We start from the raw sequence: 18,953 nt of genomic DNA on the forward strand, positions 1-18,953 counted from the left end.
CAACAATTGTATTTTCCTTTATCCTTCCGGTTCTGCAACTCGCCAAACTGTATTATTAACAGATATTATGGGGAGATTAAAATGTTAATTAAGTGACATTATTATGTGCGTTTATATCGATATGAATACACACACCACTGCAACCATATAACAAATAAAAGAAGAAAAAACTTTGGGACGTTTGTCTTATCCCACTGTAGGCTAGGGACAGGTGTGATTTACTACCAGGGACAGTGTGTGCCCAGATATAGGTGTCCACTAAATACATGTAGTAGTAGTAGTAGTAGTAGTAGTAGTAGTGTGTGGAAGCAGAGGGAGAGCGAGTCCCTGATCCTGCCCTGTACACTTGTACACAGCACTTGCACTCCCAGACGCTGTAATATATTGAAGCAGCAGAGGGGAGCAGGTCCTTCCTCTGCTATCTGTGTGATCAGGAAAATATATAAAAAGGTACTCAATAACCCATTTCTTTTATATGAGTATAATTAAAGGTAGGTCTTAAAATACACACTCCCACCTTTTCTTTTTCCCCTTCTCTCCATGTCATCACACACTCACACCTTTCCCATTCTTCCCCTTCTCTCCATGTCATCACACACTCACACCTTTCCCATTCTTCTCTTTCTCTCCATTTCATCACACACTCACACCTTTCCCATTCTCCTTCTCTCCATTTCATCACACACTCACACCATTTCCATTCTTCCCCTTCTCTTCATGTCATCACACACTCACACCTTTCCCATTCTTCCCCTTCTCTCCATGTCATCACACACTCACACCTTTCACATTCTTCCCCTTCTCTCCATGTCATCACACACTCACACCTTTCCCATTCTTCTCTTTCTCTCCATTTCATCACACACTCACACCTTTCCCATTCTCCTTCTCTCCATTTCATCACACACTCACACCATTCCCATTCTTCCCCTTCTCTTCATGTCATCACACACTCACACCTTTCCCATTCTTCCCCTTCTCTCCATGTCATCACACACTCACACCTTTCCCATTCTTCCCCTTCTCTCCATGTCATCACACACTCACACCTTTCCCATTCTTCCCCTGCTCTCCATGTCATCACACACTCACACCTTTCCCATTCTTCCCCTGCTCTCCATGTCATCACACACTCACACCTTTCCCATTCTTCCCCTTCACCCCTTGTGTCATCACACACAGTACAGTAGATGCCATGCACAACAAAGTGAGCACGCTGTCTGTGACGTCAGCACTGAGCGTCCAATCAGCGGAGAGCTGACAGTGAGGCAAGATCATCCCGCCCCCTCCCATCACAGGGGCGTGTGTGGTCGCAGAGCCGGCTGCCTCCATGTAGAGAAACATCAGCAAAATAGCAGGGGAGGAGGGGGCGCAGCCTGTGCATCATAGTTCAGTGCTGGACGCCCACTATGTGCCAGCTCTGCAGCCCGGTGCCATGAAGAGGAGAAAGGACAAGAGCCCGGGGGGAGCCAGGAGGAGGAACCTGAACTGGCGGAAGAAACCCCGAGAGGAAGAGCAGTGGGAAGAAGATGAAGACATGGTGGCACATGACGAGTCTATGGACGATGACATCTTCATGTGTGTGACAGGTAAGAGGGGCCATGCCAGCTGCTGGCAGTAGTTTAGCATCTCTTGTGACGTCATCAAGAATGTCCAGTAGAATGTCTCCTAGCATCCAATCGGTATGCAGCTGTCAGCTGGATTAGCTGACCTAAAGACTGAGAGCCAGAATCTGATTGGTTGCTATTAGCAAATCATTTACTCTCTCTCTTCACAGTGCCATGTAACAATGATTACAAAATGCAGTAGGTTGTATAATACTGTACATGTGTGCTGGCATCATATATACATCACAGCATGCATGCCCTGTATAATACTGTACATGTGTGCTGGCATCATATATACATCACAGCATGCATGCCCTGTATAATACTGCACATGTGTGCTGGCATCATATATACATCACAGCATGCATGCCCTGTATAATACTGTACATGTGTGCTGGCATCATATATACATCACAGCATGCATGCCCTGTATAATACTGTACATGTGTGCTGGCATCATATATACATCACAGCATGCATGCCCTGTATAATACTGTACATGTGTGCTGGCATCATATATACATTACAGGATCCATCCCCTGTATAATACTGTACATGTGTGCTGGCATCATATATACATTACAGGATCCATCCCCTGTATAATACTGTATATGTGTGCTGGCATCATATATACATTACAGGATCCATCCCCAGTATAACACTGTACATGTGTGCTGGCACCATATATACATTACAGGATCCATCCCCTGTATAATACTGTACATGTGTGCTGACATCATATATACATTACAGCATGCATGCCCTGTATAATACTGTACATGTGTGCTGGCATCATATATACATCACAGGATCCATGACCTGTATAATACTGTATATGTGTGCTGGCATCATATATACATCACAGGATACATGCCCTGTATAATACTGTATATGTGTGCTGGCATCATATATACATCACAGGATACATGCCCTGTATAATACTGTATATGTGTGCTGGCATCATATATACATCACAGGATACATGCCCTGTATAATACTGTATATGTGTGCTGGCATCATATATACATCACAGGATACATGCCCTGTATAATACTGTATATGTGTGCTGGCATCATATATACATCACAGGATACATGCCCTGTATAATACTGTACATGTGTGCTGGCATCATATATACATCACAGGATCCATGACCTGTATAATACTGTACATGTGTGCTGGCATCATATATACATCACAGGATCCATCCCCTGTATAATACTGTACATGTGTGCTGGCATCATATATACATCACAGCATGCATGCCCTGTATAATACTGTACATGTGTGCTGGCATCATATATACATCACAGGATCCATGCCCTGTATAATACTGTACATGTGTGCTGGCACCATATATACATCACAGGATCCATCCCATGTATAATACTGTATATGTGTGCTGGCACCATATATACATCACAGGATCCATCCCATGTATAATACTGTATATGTGTGCTGGCATCATATATACATTACAGGATCCATCCCCTGTATAATACTGTATATGTGTGCTGGCACCATATATACATCACAGGATCCATCCCCTGTATAATACTGTATATGTGTGCTGGCACCATATATACATCACAGGATCCATCCCCTGTATAATACTGTATATGTGTGCTGGCATCATATATACATCACAGGATACATCCCCTGTATAATACTGTACATGTGTGCTGGCATCATATATACATCACAGGATCCATCCCCTGTATAATACTGTATATGTGTGCTGGCACCATATATACATCACAGGATCCATCCCCTGTATAATACTGTATATGTGTGCTGGCATCATATATACATCACAGGATACATCCCCTGTATAATACTGTACATGTGTGCTGGCATCATATATACATTACAGGATCCATCCCCTGTATAATACTGTACATGTGTGCTGGCAACATGTATACATTACAGGATCCATCCCCTGTATAATACTGTACATGTGTGCTGGCATCATATATACATCACAGGATCCATGCCCTGTATAATACAGGCAGTCCCCGGGTTACGTACAGGATAGGTTTGTTCTTAAGTTGAATTTGTATGTAAGTCGGAACTGTATACTTTATCATTGTAACTCCAGACAAATTTTTTTGGTCTCTGTGACAATTGGATTTTAAAAATGTTGGGTTGTCATCAGAACCAGGATTAACAATAAAGCTTCATTATATGTCATTCATATAACTTCAGCAATTCTATAATGAGTAACATAAACACAGATTCATGTTTTCTGACGCCGTTTTTTAAGGAAATCTACCATGAAAATAATAAACCAGCATAATAAACCAAGGGCGCTTACTCATTTATCCACGCACTGTGATTATATTCTTATATTTGTTATCCATGGCCTCTATCCTTCTAAAATCAACAAGGGAAGGGTTACGGGTTACCAGAGCCCTTGTATTCTGTAGCTTCACAGGCTGTTACAATGTCTACCACTCCCCCTGCTCATTCAGCATCCCCGCTGCCCTCTCTGCCTGATAAAATCTCACACAGAGGAGGGGGGGATTCACAGAATCTGCAGCACAGATCATCTCTGGTAACAACCCCAGGAGCCCTCTAGCTCATTCACATAATTATAAAAGTTTTATATAAGCAAGGAGGCCATAGATAACAAATATAAGAAGATTACCACAGTCGCAGTGCCTGGATCTATTACTAAGGCTCCATGCACATGTCCGAGTGAGCAGACGTGTGCCCTGAGATGGAGGAGGGAGGGAGTACTGCTCACCTTTTTCCCTCTGTTTAGGGAGCTGAGTGGCCAGGCAAGAGTGGGACCTGCCCTATCTTTTAGGGTGCGGCCATTGGCTCAGACAAGCACAATACTATTGCGCCCGTGACACACGTGGCGCTCTTGTTGCTTTTTTCATTGTGTTTTTGCATCCTTAAAAAACACATCACATTTGTATATTGGCTTTTTCTATCGGTTTTAGGTTAAAGTGTCCTAACTTGTTTTTTCCCCTGCATATTTTTGTGTTTTTTGAGGTGCGTTTTCATTGTGTTTTTCAAAGCGATTGCATTTTTGAAAACACATGAGTTTGTGATCTGCGTTTTGAAACGCGTGTGATCACATGCACAAACAGCAGAGAGAAGATCACTGCGTTTTTACAAATTCCAAGAGACACAACTGCATGCAACTAACGCACATCAATGATCGTGTTTTTAAACACGTAAACGCAAGCAAACATTTGATTCAATGTGTTCGGAATCGCTAATAGCATATGCATTTCCATTGAAACATGTGATCAGTAACCAGCACCCACCGATCGCATGCATCACAGTAGCGGAACGTGGCATCGCACCCTGAGAGATACTTCTCACTCCTCATCATTTTTAACATGCCACTTCTGGTTTGGACATCAAAAACTGCATCTGAAAACTACGTGAATGTGTGAATGCAGCTTTGGGACGCCTTAACACAATTCGCTGCGTCACATTTTTTTATGCATTTTTGGCGCATTCATAAGGCTTCAGCCTTGAGCACATGTTGCGTTTTAGCAAATGCAGAGGAAACACAATGTAACCTTAACGTGTGATCAAGGCTGAAACCTCTTGAGTGCGTCAAAAATGCATCAAAAAACGTGACACAATGCATCATGTGAACACAACCTCAGGGTCTCTTTTGTTGCAGACCCTGCAGCAATAAATTTGCTTTAATGATCAAAGCGATACCATGTCTGTGGACCCCATATACGGACACTGATGTGAACTTGGCCTTATAGTGATCTGACTGTGCTTTTACTGCAATAGGGAAATGTTTTCATTTGCGCACAAATATTTTATCATCTATATCGGATAAAATTGTGATGTGTATGTAAAAGTAGGACAAACTGCATAGTAAAGTGTAGACTTGATGTTTGACAGATACAGATTGGTTGCATGTAACACGTTTAGGTGGACTACTACTATCAGTGTATACATCTGTACTATTAGCACATTATAAACTGCATGTGGTTTGTGGCTGCTCAGCTCCTTAGATCTATATTTTGTCATTTATGCTACATAAGCAAATTGTGGAAAAGAATATCCTCTGGTCGTGAAGCGTGTTCATTTTGGTAACACTTCTGGTTGTGAGCACTCTGCAATGGCATTAAATAAGTAGAAATTTTAAACATATATTGAATCTGTCCTCTACTATGTACCACATAGTATAAGATACTGGTCCAGCCCACAGAAAGGGCCCATATAATAATATAATGTATGGGTGGCACTTCTGCCTTGTAGCGCTGGGGTCCTGGGTTCTAGTCCCACCCAGGTCAACATCTGCAAAGAGTTAGTATGTTCTCTCTATGTTTGCGTGGGTTTCCTCTGGGTACTCCGGTTTCCTCCCTCACTCCAAAACATTCTGGTAGGTTGTTTAGATTGTGAACCCTATGGGGACAGGGACCAATTTGACATGCTTTGTGCAGCACTGCGTAATCTGTAGGCGCTATATAAATAAAGAATTATTATAAGGACGTCCAGTCTGTCGATCCAACAGCCGCACCGACAATGTATTCCTTACTGTGGTGGCGCTGCTTGATGTCCTTGTTTTATATTTTTATAAAATGCAGGGACTCCAGTTTGCAGTCCATTGGATTGGGCCAACAATACAGACCCGTTTCCAGGGGCTGCATACATTTGTGTACATGAGCCCTTAGGCACACAGCACCTTTAGTGCCCTCCATTAAAATACATTGCTCAAAAATTAAAGGGAACACTAAAATCCTAGATTTCAATGAATGCAATATTCCACTTGCAGTTCTTTATTCAATTCAAAGTGGAATGCATTGTGAATTCTGCTACATAATACAGGCGGTCCCCTACTTAAGGACACCCGACTTACAGACAACCCATAGTTACAGACAGACCCCTCTGACTTCTGGTGAAGCTTTCTGAATGCTTTACTATAGTCCCAGATTGCAATGATCAGCTGTAAGGTGTCTGTAATGAAGCTTTATTGATAATTCTTGGTCCCATTGCAGCAAAAATTGTTTAAACTCCAATTGTCACTGGGGCCAAAAATTTTTTGTCTGGATCTACAATGATAAAATATACAGTTCCGACTTACATACAAATTCAACTTAAGAACAAACCTCCAGACCCTATCTTGTACGTAACCCGGGGACTACCTGTATAGTTGAATTTAATTGAAATAGCATGTAATGTAATTTTGTCAAAGTAATGTCAACAGTGCATTTTTTCCCTCACGGATGATGGCATAAGTATTTTGTGGACAGATTCCATGACAATTTTTTTCTGGAAATTACAGTGGGGAAAAAATTATTGAGCCACCAATTGTGCACATTCTCCCACTTAGAAAGATCAGAGGTCTATAATTGACATTATAGGTAGACCTCAACTATAAGAGACAAAATTAAAACAAATCCAGAAAATCACATTATTTAATTTTTAAAGAATTTATTTGCAAATTATGGTGCAAAATAAGTATTTGGTCACCTACAAACTAGCAAGATTTCTTAAATATACTCAGGATAACAAAATAACATATTCTCTGATTCACTGTTATTAACAAAAATACAGTATTTGTCAGATATAATTCCAACCTGTCTCTATCGGCCCTAGTGTACACAATTTCAGTTGCTCCTGGTTTCCGACAATGGAGCTTCTGACTTTAGGGTCGGCAGACATCTTGTCTGACACTGTGGAGCTGAGCTCTTCTTTGCTCTCTCTGCCTCTAGCCCCCACCCTCACATTCTAGGACAGGCTCACACACTCACTTCCTGCCAGCAAATAACACATTAGTGATGGGAATTATGGATCTTCTTAGTGAGCTGGCTCATTCGGCTCAGCTCACTAAGAAGAGCCGGCTCTTCTGGCTCCTGAACAGCTCCCTATTTCATGTATAATAGGGAGCCACAGTCCAGCCAGTCACCCCACTCCACAGCACTTTTAACCCGTATCTTTTAACCTTCTATTGATTGGGATAAAGGGGGCATGGTGTTCCGGTTAGGCGTGGGGTTAAGTGAGCCATCAGCTCACTGAGGGGAGCTGGCTCCTGTCGTTCCTGTTGCTCTTAGAGCCGGCTCGTTCACGAGCGACACTTCACTATAACACATCACATCGTGAGGAGAGCTACGAGCTACAGGCAGATAAGCTCTTCATCTGAAGATGGGGAGGGAGGCACATCAGATCTGATGTTGTGTGTTGTGGCAAAGCAGAGATATAGCAGAGCTGACTGTGTCATTGTGTGTTATATGCATCTCTATGTGTCAAATACTAGTAAATGTTCAGAAGGTAATAGAAATTGCATATAAACCTGGTACCCTGATAATCTAACCACATTCAGCACACTGTATCTCACAGCACTACAGGGATCATAATGGGGCACATTTACTTACCCGGTCCTGTCCGACGAGGATGAAGTCTGGCGCGATTCACCACAATTTGAATTTCAAATCCCGCGCTTAGTCCGAATCAGTCGGGTTGACCGACGGCCACGCCCCCGATTTGTGTCGCATGAAAGCTAGCACGATTGCGCCAAAATCCGATCACGTGCGCTCAAAACCCCTGTTAAGTGCGCCGCATATGGGATATAGTCTGGAAACTTGACGGAAATGCGGTCCGCGGACCCTTAGTAATTGTGCCCCAATGTGTCTGCTTAGAGTCCCCACCCATACTCTGGGATTTTACACTGACCATCACTGAGTTATAGGAGCTAAAACCGCTATAAAACTGTGTAAAATTGTAAAGTAAGGGGTTAAAAATGATCTTTTTTGTGTAAACATCACTATGGGATTGAAATATGAGAATTTTCTTTTGTGGATTGAAGTTACCAGTGGGGTGCCTTAAGGGGTCCTTATCAATATTTGCAGATGATAGTAAGCTCTGTAAAGTAATTAATACAGAGAAGGATAGTATAACATTACAAAGGAATTTGTGGAAGCTGGATGAATGACTAATGAAGGTTAATGTACATAAAGTCAATTACTTCAGCAGAAAAAGATTGGGAGTATTGGTGGATGGTAAACTTCATTTTAGTGACTGAGCGAGGCAGCTGCTAATTTTAAGGATATAGCTTTGCCCTTATACAAATCAGACCACACATGGGATATTGTGTACAGTTTTGGGCACCAGTGTATAAAAAGGACACAGTGGAAATGCAACCAATGTAACCACTGGTGCAACCAATATTATTAGTTGAATGGGTGACTAGAATACAATGATAGATTACATAATAAGATGAAACTTTATGTATAAATACCTGAAAGGATCTTTTCCAAAAATGATTTTATACCTAGACCTGTGGCCAGGGCATCTGTATACCTCCAGGAGAGGCAGTTCCACAGTCAGCAGAGATCGCACTAAATTTTTAAGGCCACTTTTTTAACTCGTAACATTTTTGAGAAGCACTTATAGCTGAGGAGGAGTATAAAATTTATAGTAAATAGTTTCAAAAGTTTCCAAATAATCACTGCTAACACAACCAACTTTACTACATACTCTCAGTAGGTTATATCTGAACCTTTTATACGGTACTTTTCTAATGAAAATAGGCACCAGGGCCTGTTCATAGGCTGCATAGCCTCCCAGCGGTGATACTTCTGGTATCACAAGCTGACTGCAGAGCAGACTGGCATTGTTATCGAGCATTTGTATGGATGAAGAGTCCTGCAGTGTATACCAGTAGTAGCGGAAGGAATGTAAATGGACACACCTGAGTGAAGTTGGCCCCCCCACCTTGTTCAAATCAAACAAAATTGGTGTCAAACGTTTGTGCTACGTTTGTGCTGGTTTGTGCAGCAGAAATTTTTGTTTGTGCCGCCATAGTTTTCGAGTTTTTAATGAAAGTTTCCAGAGGTCATCAGAGGTCAACCAGCCCCCCCACATTGCCCAAATCAAACAAAACTGGTGCCAAACAATTCTGCTACGTTTGTGCTGGTTTGTGCTGTGCAAATTTTTGTTTGTGCCGCTTTTGTTTTGAATATATGAACAAAAATTTAAAGTTCAAAAGGTCAAGCAGCCCCCCCACATTAACCAAATCAAACAAAACTGGTGTCAAATGTTAGTGCTACGTTTGTGCTGGTTTGTGCAGCAAAAATTTTTGTTTGTGCCTCTATAATTTTTAAGGTATGTTCAGGTGTTTGAGGTGCTGAGGATGAACTGGTAAAAAACAAACCTAGTGACACTTCCCTGGTTTGATCACCAGGGGGAGCTGGCAAACACATTATACTTTGGAAGAAATGAACTCTGATGACCTCTGCAAAAAAGTATGAATATATTAAAAATGATAGCGGCACAAACGAAAATTTTTGCTGCACAAACCAGCACAAACGTAGCACTAACGTTTGACACCCATTTTGTTTGATTCGGTTAATGTGGGGGGGCTGCTTGAACTTTTGAACTTTAAATTTTTGTTCATATATTCAAAACAAAAGCAGCACAAACAAAAATTTGCGCAGCACAAACCAGCACAAACGTAGCAGAATTGTTCAGCACCAGTTTTGTTTGATTTGGGCAATGTGGGGGGGCTGGTTGACCTCTGATGACCTCTGGAAACTTTCATTAAAATCTTAAAAACGATAGCGGCACAAACGAAAATTTCTGCTGCACAAACCAGCACAAAAGTAGCACAAACGTTTGACACCAATTTTGTTTGATTTGAACAAGGTGGGGGGGCCAACTTCACTCAGGTAATGGACACTGCTGGCATTGGTAAACAGAGCTGCAGTGTAGGATGTTCCTGATTGTATATAATATATGTACATTGATCAGTAGAATCATTTATAAGAGTACCTGGTGATACCAATAACATACATTGGGATGTGTAAGGGCTTATTCAGATTGGCACGTATGCTGTGCGTCCGCAAAAATGCGGACGATTGATGTTTGTGTTCAGTCCCTATTGTATCTGCATCTGTTTTTTTTCACATACGTAAAGAAAATAGAAGGGGTTTCCAATCTACTTTTTGCCCTTCTCAGTTGGTTCCCTAGCAACATTTGATGAAAAAACAGACCGCATGCGCAAGTGATCCAAGTGCCGTCCGTTTTTCTATGGATCCATTGACTTCTATGGAAATCCGGGGTCTGCATGTGAGAAAAAAATATGCTGCAACTTTATTCTCACTATCTGCACATCTAATAATAATAACGGACGTGTGAACAGATCCATAGAAATGAATGTGTCCGTAAGCCATCCGCAAAAGAAACGGACCTCAAAAATGAATGATCCCTAAATGAGCTGACCCAGAACATCACATGTGGAATGACTGGAAGATGGATGAACACTGCTTTCATTTATAACTATCAAAGTGCCCATTAGAGTAAACTGGAAATTGATGGTTTTGTCAATAGCAAATCAGATACAATTTACCAGAAGAAGATTGCCAATATTTGTCTGATAGTCCCTAGTTCTTTACATGAAATATTGTTTCCAGAAAGATGATTCATCTTTATCTGGTGTCGTTGAGTGTGTATGAGAAGCAGAGCTCTGCCATTTATAGATATATTTTTTCATGTTTGTTAAAATATTTCAGCTGAATTGTCAAAATATCTCAAAATACAATTTATAGGTAGATTGAAGAAAAGGAGAGCCCCACTGCTCGAATCTGGACTATGGCTGGTTTTATAAGGGTTACTAGTATACAATAATCCTCACCCACCCAGTCACAGGGCTCTCACTAATGGTCTTCATAGGACGGCCAAAGAATTGCAGAGGGCCCTGGAAGTATATACAGAAGTACAGTAGTCTCTGTGCCCAAGTACGGTTGCAATCTCTATGACCTTAATCTAAGGTGTTTGCTGTACCCTAGGTAACTCGTGGAACAAATGTATTTATTTACAGTTACGATTGCTGTCACTAAGTGGCGCCATTCCCCTGAAGACTGCTAATATTACTAATGTATGCCTGTTGTTAGAATGGTACCACAGGAATGTGAGAGCGGAAATGATCAGTAATGATAAGTGATACGAGTTTATGAAAGGCCATTCCATTCTAATAACTGAACTGAAAGGCCTTATTCACACAAGCGGATAAAAACATCAAATAGCACTCTCTCCTTCAGGCTTTTAGATGCAGAGTGAAAAAAAGGGGCAGAATTACCTCTCAATTATTTGTTCTCACCTATTGTGATCCACATCACTTCAAAAAGTGCAACAGTAAAACCTAAGGCCCCTTCTACACTGGCGCTTTTCACGCGCGAGTTCTGCGCGTGCATTTGACGCGCAGAACTTGCATTGCACTCTGTCCCATTGTATTCAATGGGTCTTTCTTCATTTGCGTTGTTTTGCACGCGCGTGCTTGCGTTCGTTTGCACGCGCGTCAAAATCGCAGCATGCTCTATTTTTGCGATTCACGCGCATTTTTCACGCCCCATTCAAGTCTATGGGGACGTATCAAAAACGCATTGCACTCGCAAACATTGCAAGTGCAATGCGAGTGCAATGCGTTTTAAACGTAAGGGTTGCTAGGTGACCAGTATAACAGTATTTCCCCTGCTCGCGAACGATTTTAATTAATTAAAAAAACACAATGAAGAACAGTGAAGAATAGAATAAAAACAGTGAACACAGTGAACACAGTGACCACAGGATCATTTAAGTGAAAAACACAGTGCAGAACACAGTGCAGAATAGATTACAGATGTTCGGCACATCTGCTTACTTGTCGGGAGATACGCGCGGAGCGGTGCGAACAAAATAGCATGTGAAGAACAATATATATGTGTGTAAAGAACACATTGCAGATGTTTCCATACATCTGCAATGTCTTCTTCACACATATATATTGTTCTTCACATGCTATTTTGTTCGCACCGCTCCGCGCGTATCTCCCGACAAGTAAGCAGATGTGCCGAACATCTGTAATCTATTCTGCACTGTGTTCTGCACTGTGTTTTTCACTTAAATGATCCTGTGTTCACTGTGTTCACTGTGTTCACTGTTTTTATTCTATTCTTCAATGTTCTTCACATCTGCTAACTTGTCGGGAGATAATATACGCGCGCGGAACAGTGAAGAATAGATCGCAGATGTTTGCAACTTATCAGAAGACATTATTTTTCAATTAAATAAAACATTTTATTCCCGAACCTTGGTCCCTTTGAAAAAGTCCCATTGACTTAAAAAAAACGCGCGTGAAAAACGCACCGAAAACGCAAAAAAACGCGAACAAAAATGAAACAAAAACGCAGCAAAAACGTCCGTTTTTCACGCATTGCACCCTGACGTGAAACGCAACGCTAGTGTGCAAGAGGCCTAAGACTGCATTCACGAGTGACGTTTTGACGCATGCATCTAAAATGTATGTGTTTTTATGTTACTATGCGTTTTCCAGCTTTGAAAGCGTTTTTCGCACATTCAGGTTGGATTGTATTTCTAACCACATCTGTGTGTATGAGCCTGTGAGGAACCTGCAGGTATTGTTTTGGTCATCAAGCCCCCCCCCATCCCCCAGCCTCAGGAAATTAACCTAAATGAGCCAGTTTGTTGACAAAACCAGCATGTGGCTGGGCTTCAAAGACCTATACAGACAAACCGACTGCAGGCCTCACCCCCCCTCGCCTCCCCAGTCGCAAACAAAGAGCCATTAAAACTTTCACATCACCAGGTTGTATAGAGACAGTTATGAAGTTATGGTCCGTCTCACCAGAACACCAAATACATTTTTGGATCAGTTATTCTCCATAAATCATAACAACCCATTGTTCATTGCTCTAGGATACTCAGATCCAGAGATATCAATATCTCTGGATAGGACCATAGCAAATGGGTCAGGTTTGGTATCAATGCGATCCTGGGATTCACCCGGATCCAATGATACCAGAACCATGACCCCAGGACCTTCCCATGGGGTAGCTGTGGCTTCTCCAGGGCTCTGGATGTAATATCAGGTAGGAGGGACCATTGACCCCCCTTAGGATGGGCAGAGGTGTGTCCACACCTGATATAATCGGGCGCCCTTGAAGGGGCCGGCGTCTTTGCCCTGGGGGAAACTAACATCAACTAAGCGCAGGGAGGATCTAAAGGTGTGGACTATCCATCCCCATTAGGCCACACACAAAGGTAACTAACCAACTAAACTGCTTAGACTTGTGGTGCTACCCGTGTAATTTGTACTCTGTTTACTGTATATATCTATTGTGTGTACTGTATTGTCTAGTGTGCCCTTAAGGCAATTAAATATAAAATCTAATCTGTGTTGCTCTTTTATCTCGATCACGAATCTTACGTCCGGGTTTCTCGCTTATATACATGCTACCGGGTTGGTTCCTCACCCTATATAATCCCGTTACGGACCGGGCTTATATTAAAGGAGAACTGGTGGCAGCATAAGGCTGATAATATTCTGTCTCACTGCGGCTAGTGAGAGGGATCTTATAGCCATTCAGGGATTTGATTTAGGGTTGTGCCATATCCGGAAGTTGTGTGGACAACTTTAAATCACTTCCTGCGCCTCTCAGAGCCCGTGCGTTCTGGGAGTGTCTGTAAAAGGATAACTGAGTGACCTTACCTACCCTCCAGGGGTCCGGAACGTCGCGGTTTCCTTCACATTGGTGGCAAGCGGTGGGATAATCGAGATAATAGTGTTTGATTGTGTAATCCATACTCTCAAATACTAAAGATTGCCAACAGCAGCGTTTGTGTTGGGATCTTAAGACCAATTCAGCACTAGACACAAGCAGAGTGCAATTACAGTAAGGTGTGAGGTACATCAAGTTGCAGTTCTTTGTTAGTTACCAACAGCTGTGATAATGGCCGGTAGGAACAAAGGCAGGAAGAATGCTGCCAGTGCGGTGGACATTACAGAGGACGATGCAGTACCGCAGTTGGACCAGGAGGAGGTGGGGGGCGCTATTGTTCAAGGCGAGGGGGAGCTCTGCCCAGACTCCCCAAGGAGCCAGTCGCCAGTGGTCAGTCCCACATTGGACCGCCCACTGCCCGCCCACCCACATGGTCTGATGGGCTCGGCGGCCATCTTGCAAGCTGCCTTGTCCAGTTTACAGGCGGGGAACCATGCTGCATACGAGACCCTCATGGCTGCTGCAGAGCGGCGAGAGCGAGCAGAGGCTACAGAACGGCGGGAGCGAGTGGAAGCAGAGGCCGCAGAAAGGCAACGGGAGCGTGAACACCAGCTACAGATGCTCCAGCTACAACAGTCTGCTCCTGCTAGTCCAGTGTTGCCGGAGAACCATGTCCCAAAGCTGCGGACTGAGGACTTTCCCCTTTTGGATAAAGGTACTGACTTGGACACTTTTTTGCTGGCTTTTGAAAAAACTTGCCAACAGTACCATGTGCCTGTGGACCAATGGGTTCGGTACCTTACCCCTCGTCTCAGAGGGAAGGCCCTTGAAATATTCGGCTATTTGTCTAGCGAGACCACCCTGACTTATGAGGATATCAAGCAGGCTCTGGTCCATCAGTACAACCTAACCCCTGAGAATTACCGGAAGAAGCTCCGGAGTTTGCAGCGGGGGTCTGCTGACAGCTGGACTGATCACATGAGGGCTCTTCTCCGAGCAGTGGACCAGTGGACCTCAGGACTGGGACTTACCACCTTCCAGCAGCTGAAGGAGCTAATCGCCATTGAGCAGTTTTTGTGGAATTGCCCGGAAGAGTTACAGCAGCACCTTCGTGACCGGAAACCCAAGGATGCTTTGGAAACAGCTGGCCTGGCAGATGAATACAGCAACAACCGGACGCTGGAGACCAGGAGACCGGCTGGTTGGAGAGGGGGTAAGACGAACACCATCCCAGTTACCCCTGCACCTAAGGGGGCACCTGCCCATCCTCCCCTCTTCACATCAGTGGGTGAAAACCATCTGTGTCATTTCTGCAGACAACCAGGACACTTCAAGGCCATGTGTCCACAGCGCCAGAGAGGCCAAGGACCGTCCCTGACACCATCTCCTGTTTTGTTTGTGGGTGGGGGTGGTGGGAGGTCCCCTGATAATTTGCAGCCCGTCACCATAGGCCAGGCTAGGGCCATGGGACTGAGAGACACTGGTGCTGGATTGACCCTTGTACGGCCTGAACTGGTGTCACCACAGGATTTGATACCCGGGAAAACCCTCACTGTTTCCGGAATTGGAGGAACAGAACCGGCACTGCCCATCGCCAAGGTGTATTTGGACTGGGGTGCGGGGAGGGGCATGAGGGAGGTGGGCGTGTCACCTGACCTTCCTGTGAGTGTTCTGCTGGGAACAGACTTGGGCCGACTAGTGTCACAGTATGTGACCCCAGAATCATCAGGGACTGATCGCTCAGACAGCAATATGCAGCCGGCCGCTGTAACTGTTGAGATTGATTGTTATGACTCTGATGTTGATATTGTCAATGATAATACTGATGTGTGTGACCTACCTACTGCCAGGAATGTGGGGGTGGGTAGGGTCATGGGTCCCACTTTGCCCTTGGGGGAGGGAACCATCCAAGCAGAGGGTCAGGCTACTATGGGGAGTGGCCTGTCATTCTCTGGATACCTGTTGTCCTCTGACACTCCTAGAGTAGGGAGAGACAGGGGGCTAACAGCTGCGGGGAAAAAGCTTGCAGGGGAGGACGGGAAAATACCGGGACTAGTGAAGTGCCCAGGTAAGGACTCTGTGCAGAGCTTATCCCCAACCGGACTGTCTCAGGACCGGGCCTGTCCGTCTGCCTTGGCGACTGGGTCAGAGGTGGAGAGGAAGTGGACGCTACCTGCGGTCACAGCAACCATCGCTGCTGGGACATGCGGTTGTAGCGTTGTAGCCCCTCGGGGGCTCGCAGACTTCCTCCCTTCTGATCAAGTGGCTGCCAGGTCAGATGGAGGCCAGGAGACAGATCCGGGGGAACTGGCAGAAGACGTGGGGGTTTCTTCTACTCTGACCACGTCGAGTCAGTGGTCTCAGGAAGGAGGGCCTGTCAGCGAGGACGGGAAAGTGCCGGGAGAGGTAGGTCTTCACGGCAAAGACTCGCTACAAGGCCCATCCCCAACCGGACTGTCTCAGGACAGGGCCCATCCGTCTGCCCTGGCGACTGGGTCAGAGGTGGAGAGGAAGCGGACGCTACCTGCGGTCACAGCGACCATTGCCGCTGGGACACGCAGTCGGAGCCTTGTAGCCCCTCAGGGGCTCGCCGACTTCCTCCCTTCTGATCAAGTGGCTGCCAGGTCAGATGGAGGCCAGGAGACAGATCCTGGGAAGCTGGCAGAAGATGTGGGGGTTTCTTCTACTCTCCCCACATCGAGTCAGTGGTCTCAGGAAGGAGGGCCTGTCAGCGAGGACGGGAAAGTGCCGGTAGAGGTAGGTATTCACGGCAAGGACTCGCTACATGGCCCATCCCCAACTGAACTGTCTCAGGACAGGGCCCACCTGTCTGCCCTGGCGACTGGGTCAGAGGCAGTGAGGAATCGGACGCTACCTGCGGTCACAGCGACCATCGCCGCTGGGCCGCGCAGCTGGAGCGTTGAAGCCCCTCGGGGGCTCGCCGACTTCCTCCCTTCTGATCAAGTGGCTGCCAGGTCAGATGGAGGCCAGGAGACAGATCCGGAGGAACTGGCAGAAGGCGTGGGGGTTTCTTCTACTCTCACCACGTCGAGTCAGTGGTCTCAGGAGGGAGGGCCTGTCAGCAAGGACGGGAAAGTGCCGGTAGAGGTAGGTCTTCACGGCAAGGACTCGCTACATGTCCCATCCCCAACTGGAATGTCACAGCACCAGGTCAGTCTGTCTGCCTTGGAGACTGGGTTGGAAGCTGAGAGGAAGCAGACACTACCTGCGGTCACGGCGACCATCGCCGCGGTGACGTGCAGGCGTAGCGTCGAGGCCCTTTGGGGGTTCCCTGCCTTCCTCCCTTCCGACCAATTGGCTGCCAAGTCAGACAGAGGCCAGGAGATCGATCCTGGGAAGCCAGCAGAAGATGGGGCAGTTGCACCAATTCTTGCCACGTCCAGCCAGGAGTTTACGGTAGCGTTAGACGCTGACGCTTGCCTGAAAATTAAGGAGAAGCAGGTGGTAGAGTCTCCCTTGGACTCCGACTCCAAGCGGGCCTGGGACCAAGGGCGACTGTACCAGAGGACAATTCAGCAGGGTACACCAGAGGTATGGCCCAGTGACCCACATGCAATGGTACCCTGTCCAGTTTGGGCAGAGGAACCCATTGCGGATGTAGAGGCTTGCCAGCAGCTCCGGACGGACCAAAGGTCCCAGCTGTGGGCAACCCTTCACCCCTTCCGGGAGTTGCTCAGCAACCAACCTGGGAGGAACCCGTTGGCAGTCCATCACATGGACCCCGGGGACCAAACCCCATCCCAGTTTTCAGCATACCGGGTGCCTCCTGAGGTGCAACAGCGCCACAGCTGGGTGACTGACGTGATGCTGAAGCTGGGTATCTCTCAGGCTTAGAGAGGTAGTGAGTGGGCGCATGGGGAAACACAAAGGTATTACCCCTTAGCGCCCTCTATAGGAGGGAGGTGTGAGGAACCTGCAGGTATTGTTTTGGTCATCAAGCCCCCCCCATCCCCCAGCCTCAGGAAATTAACCTAAATGAGCCAGTTTGTTGACAAAACCAGCATGTGGCTGGGCTTCAAAGACCTATACAGACAAACCGACTGCAGGCCTCACCCCCCCTCGCCTCCCCAGTCGCAAACAAAGAGCCATTAAAACTTTCACATCACCAGGTTGTATAGAGACAGTTATGAAGTTATGGTCCGTCTCACCAGAACACCAAATACATTTTTGGATCAGTTATTCTCCATAAATCATAACAACCCATTGTTCATTGCTCTAGGATACTCAGATCCAGAGATATCAATATCTCTGGATAGGACCATAGCAAATGGGTCAGGTTTGGTATCAATGCGATCCTGGGATTCACCCGGATCCAATGATACCAGAACCATGACCCCAGGACCTTCCCATGGGGTAGCTGTGGCTTCTCCAGGGCTCTGGATGTAATATCAGGTAGGAGGGACCATTGACCCCCCTTAGGATGGGCAGAGGTGTGTCCACACCTGATATAATCGGGCGCCCTTGAAGGGGCCGGCGTCTTTGCCCTGGGGGAAACTAACATCAACTAAGCGCAGGGAGGATCTAAAGGTGTGGACTATCCATCCCCATTAGGCCACACACAAAGGTAACTAACCAACTAAACTGCTTAGACTTGTGGTGCTACCCGTGTAATTTGTACTCTGTTTACTGTATATATCTATTGTGTGTACTGTATTGTCTAGTGTGCCCTTAAGGCAATTAAATATAAAATCTAATCTGTGTTGCTCTTTTATCTCGATCACGAATCTTACGTCCGGGTTTCTCGCTTATATACATGCTACCGGGTTGGTTCCTCACCCTATATAATCCCGTTACGGACCGGGCTTATATTAAAGGAGAACTGGTGGCAGCATAAGGCTGATAATATTCT

At 45.4% G+C, this 18,953-nt stretch overlaps 1 protein-coding gene across 8 annotated transcripts in view; it reads left to right on the forward strand.

Annotated features, from left to right (window-relative positions):
- Positions 1 to 1,227: 1,227 nt before the first annotated feature.
- CDC14B (cell division cycle 14B) overlaps positions 1,228 to 18,953 on the forward strand; it is a 58,267-nt gene continuing 40,541 nt past the window's right edge. For 5 of the 8 annotated variants that reach the window (XR_011855576.1, XM_072150816.1, XM_072150817.1 and 2 more), the window contains exon 1: positions 1,229 to 1,589. Coding sequence is in view for 6 of the 8 variants with exons in the window: in XM_072150816.1 (XP_072006917.1) it covers positions 1,436 to 1,589 (154 nt within the window). In the remaining 2 variants the exon portion in view is untranslated. Of the gene's footprint in view, positions 1,590 to 18,953 lie in introns of all 8 variants that reach the window. The other 3 variants (XM_072150813.1, XM_072150815.1, XM_072150818.1) reach the window with 2 other exon arrangements.

The sequence above is a fragment of the Engystomops pustulosus genome, chromosome 1 (assembly GCF_040894005.1).
Source record: "Engystomops pustulosus chromosome 1, aEngPut4.maternal, whole genome shotgun sequence".
Taxonomy (NCBI): Eukaryota; Metazoa; Chordata; class Amphibia; order Anura; family Leptodactylidae; genus Engystomops; species Engystomops pustulosus.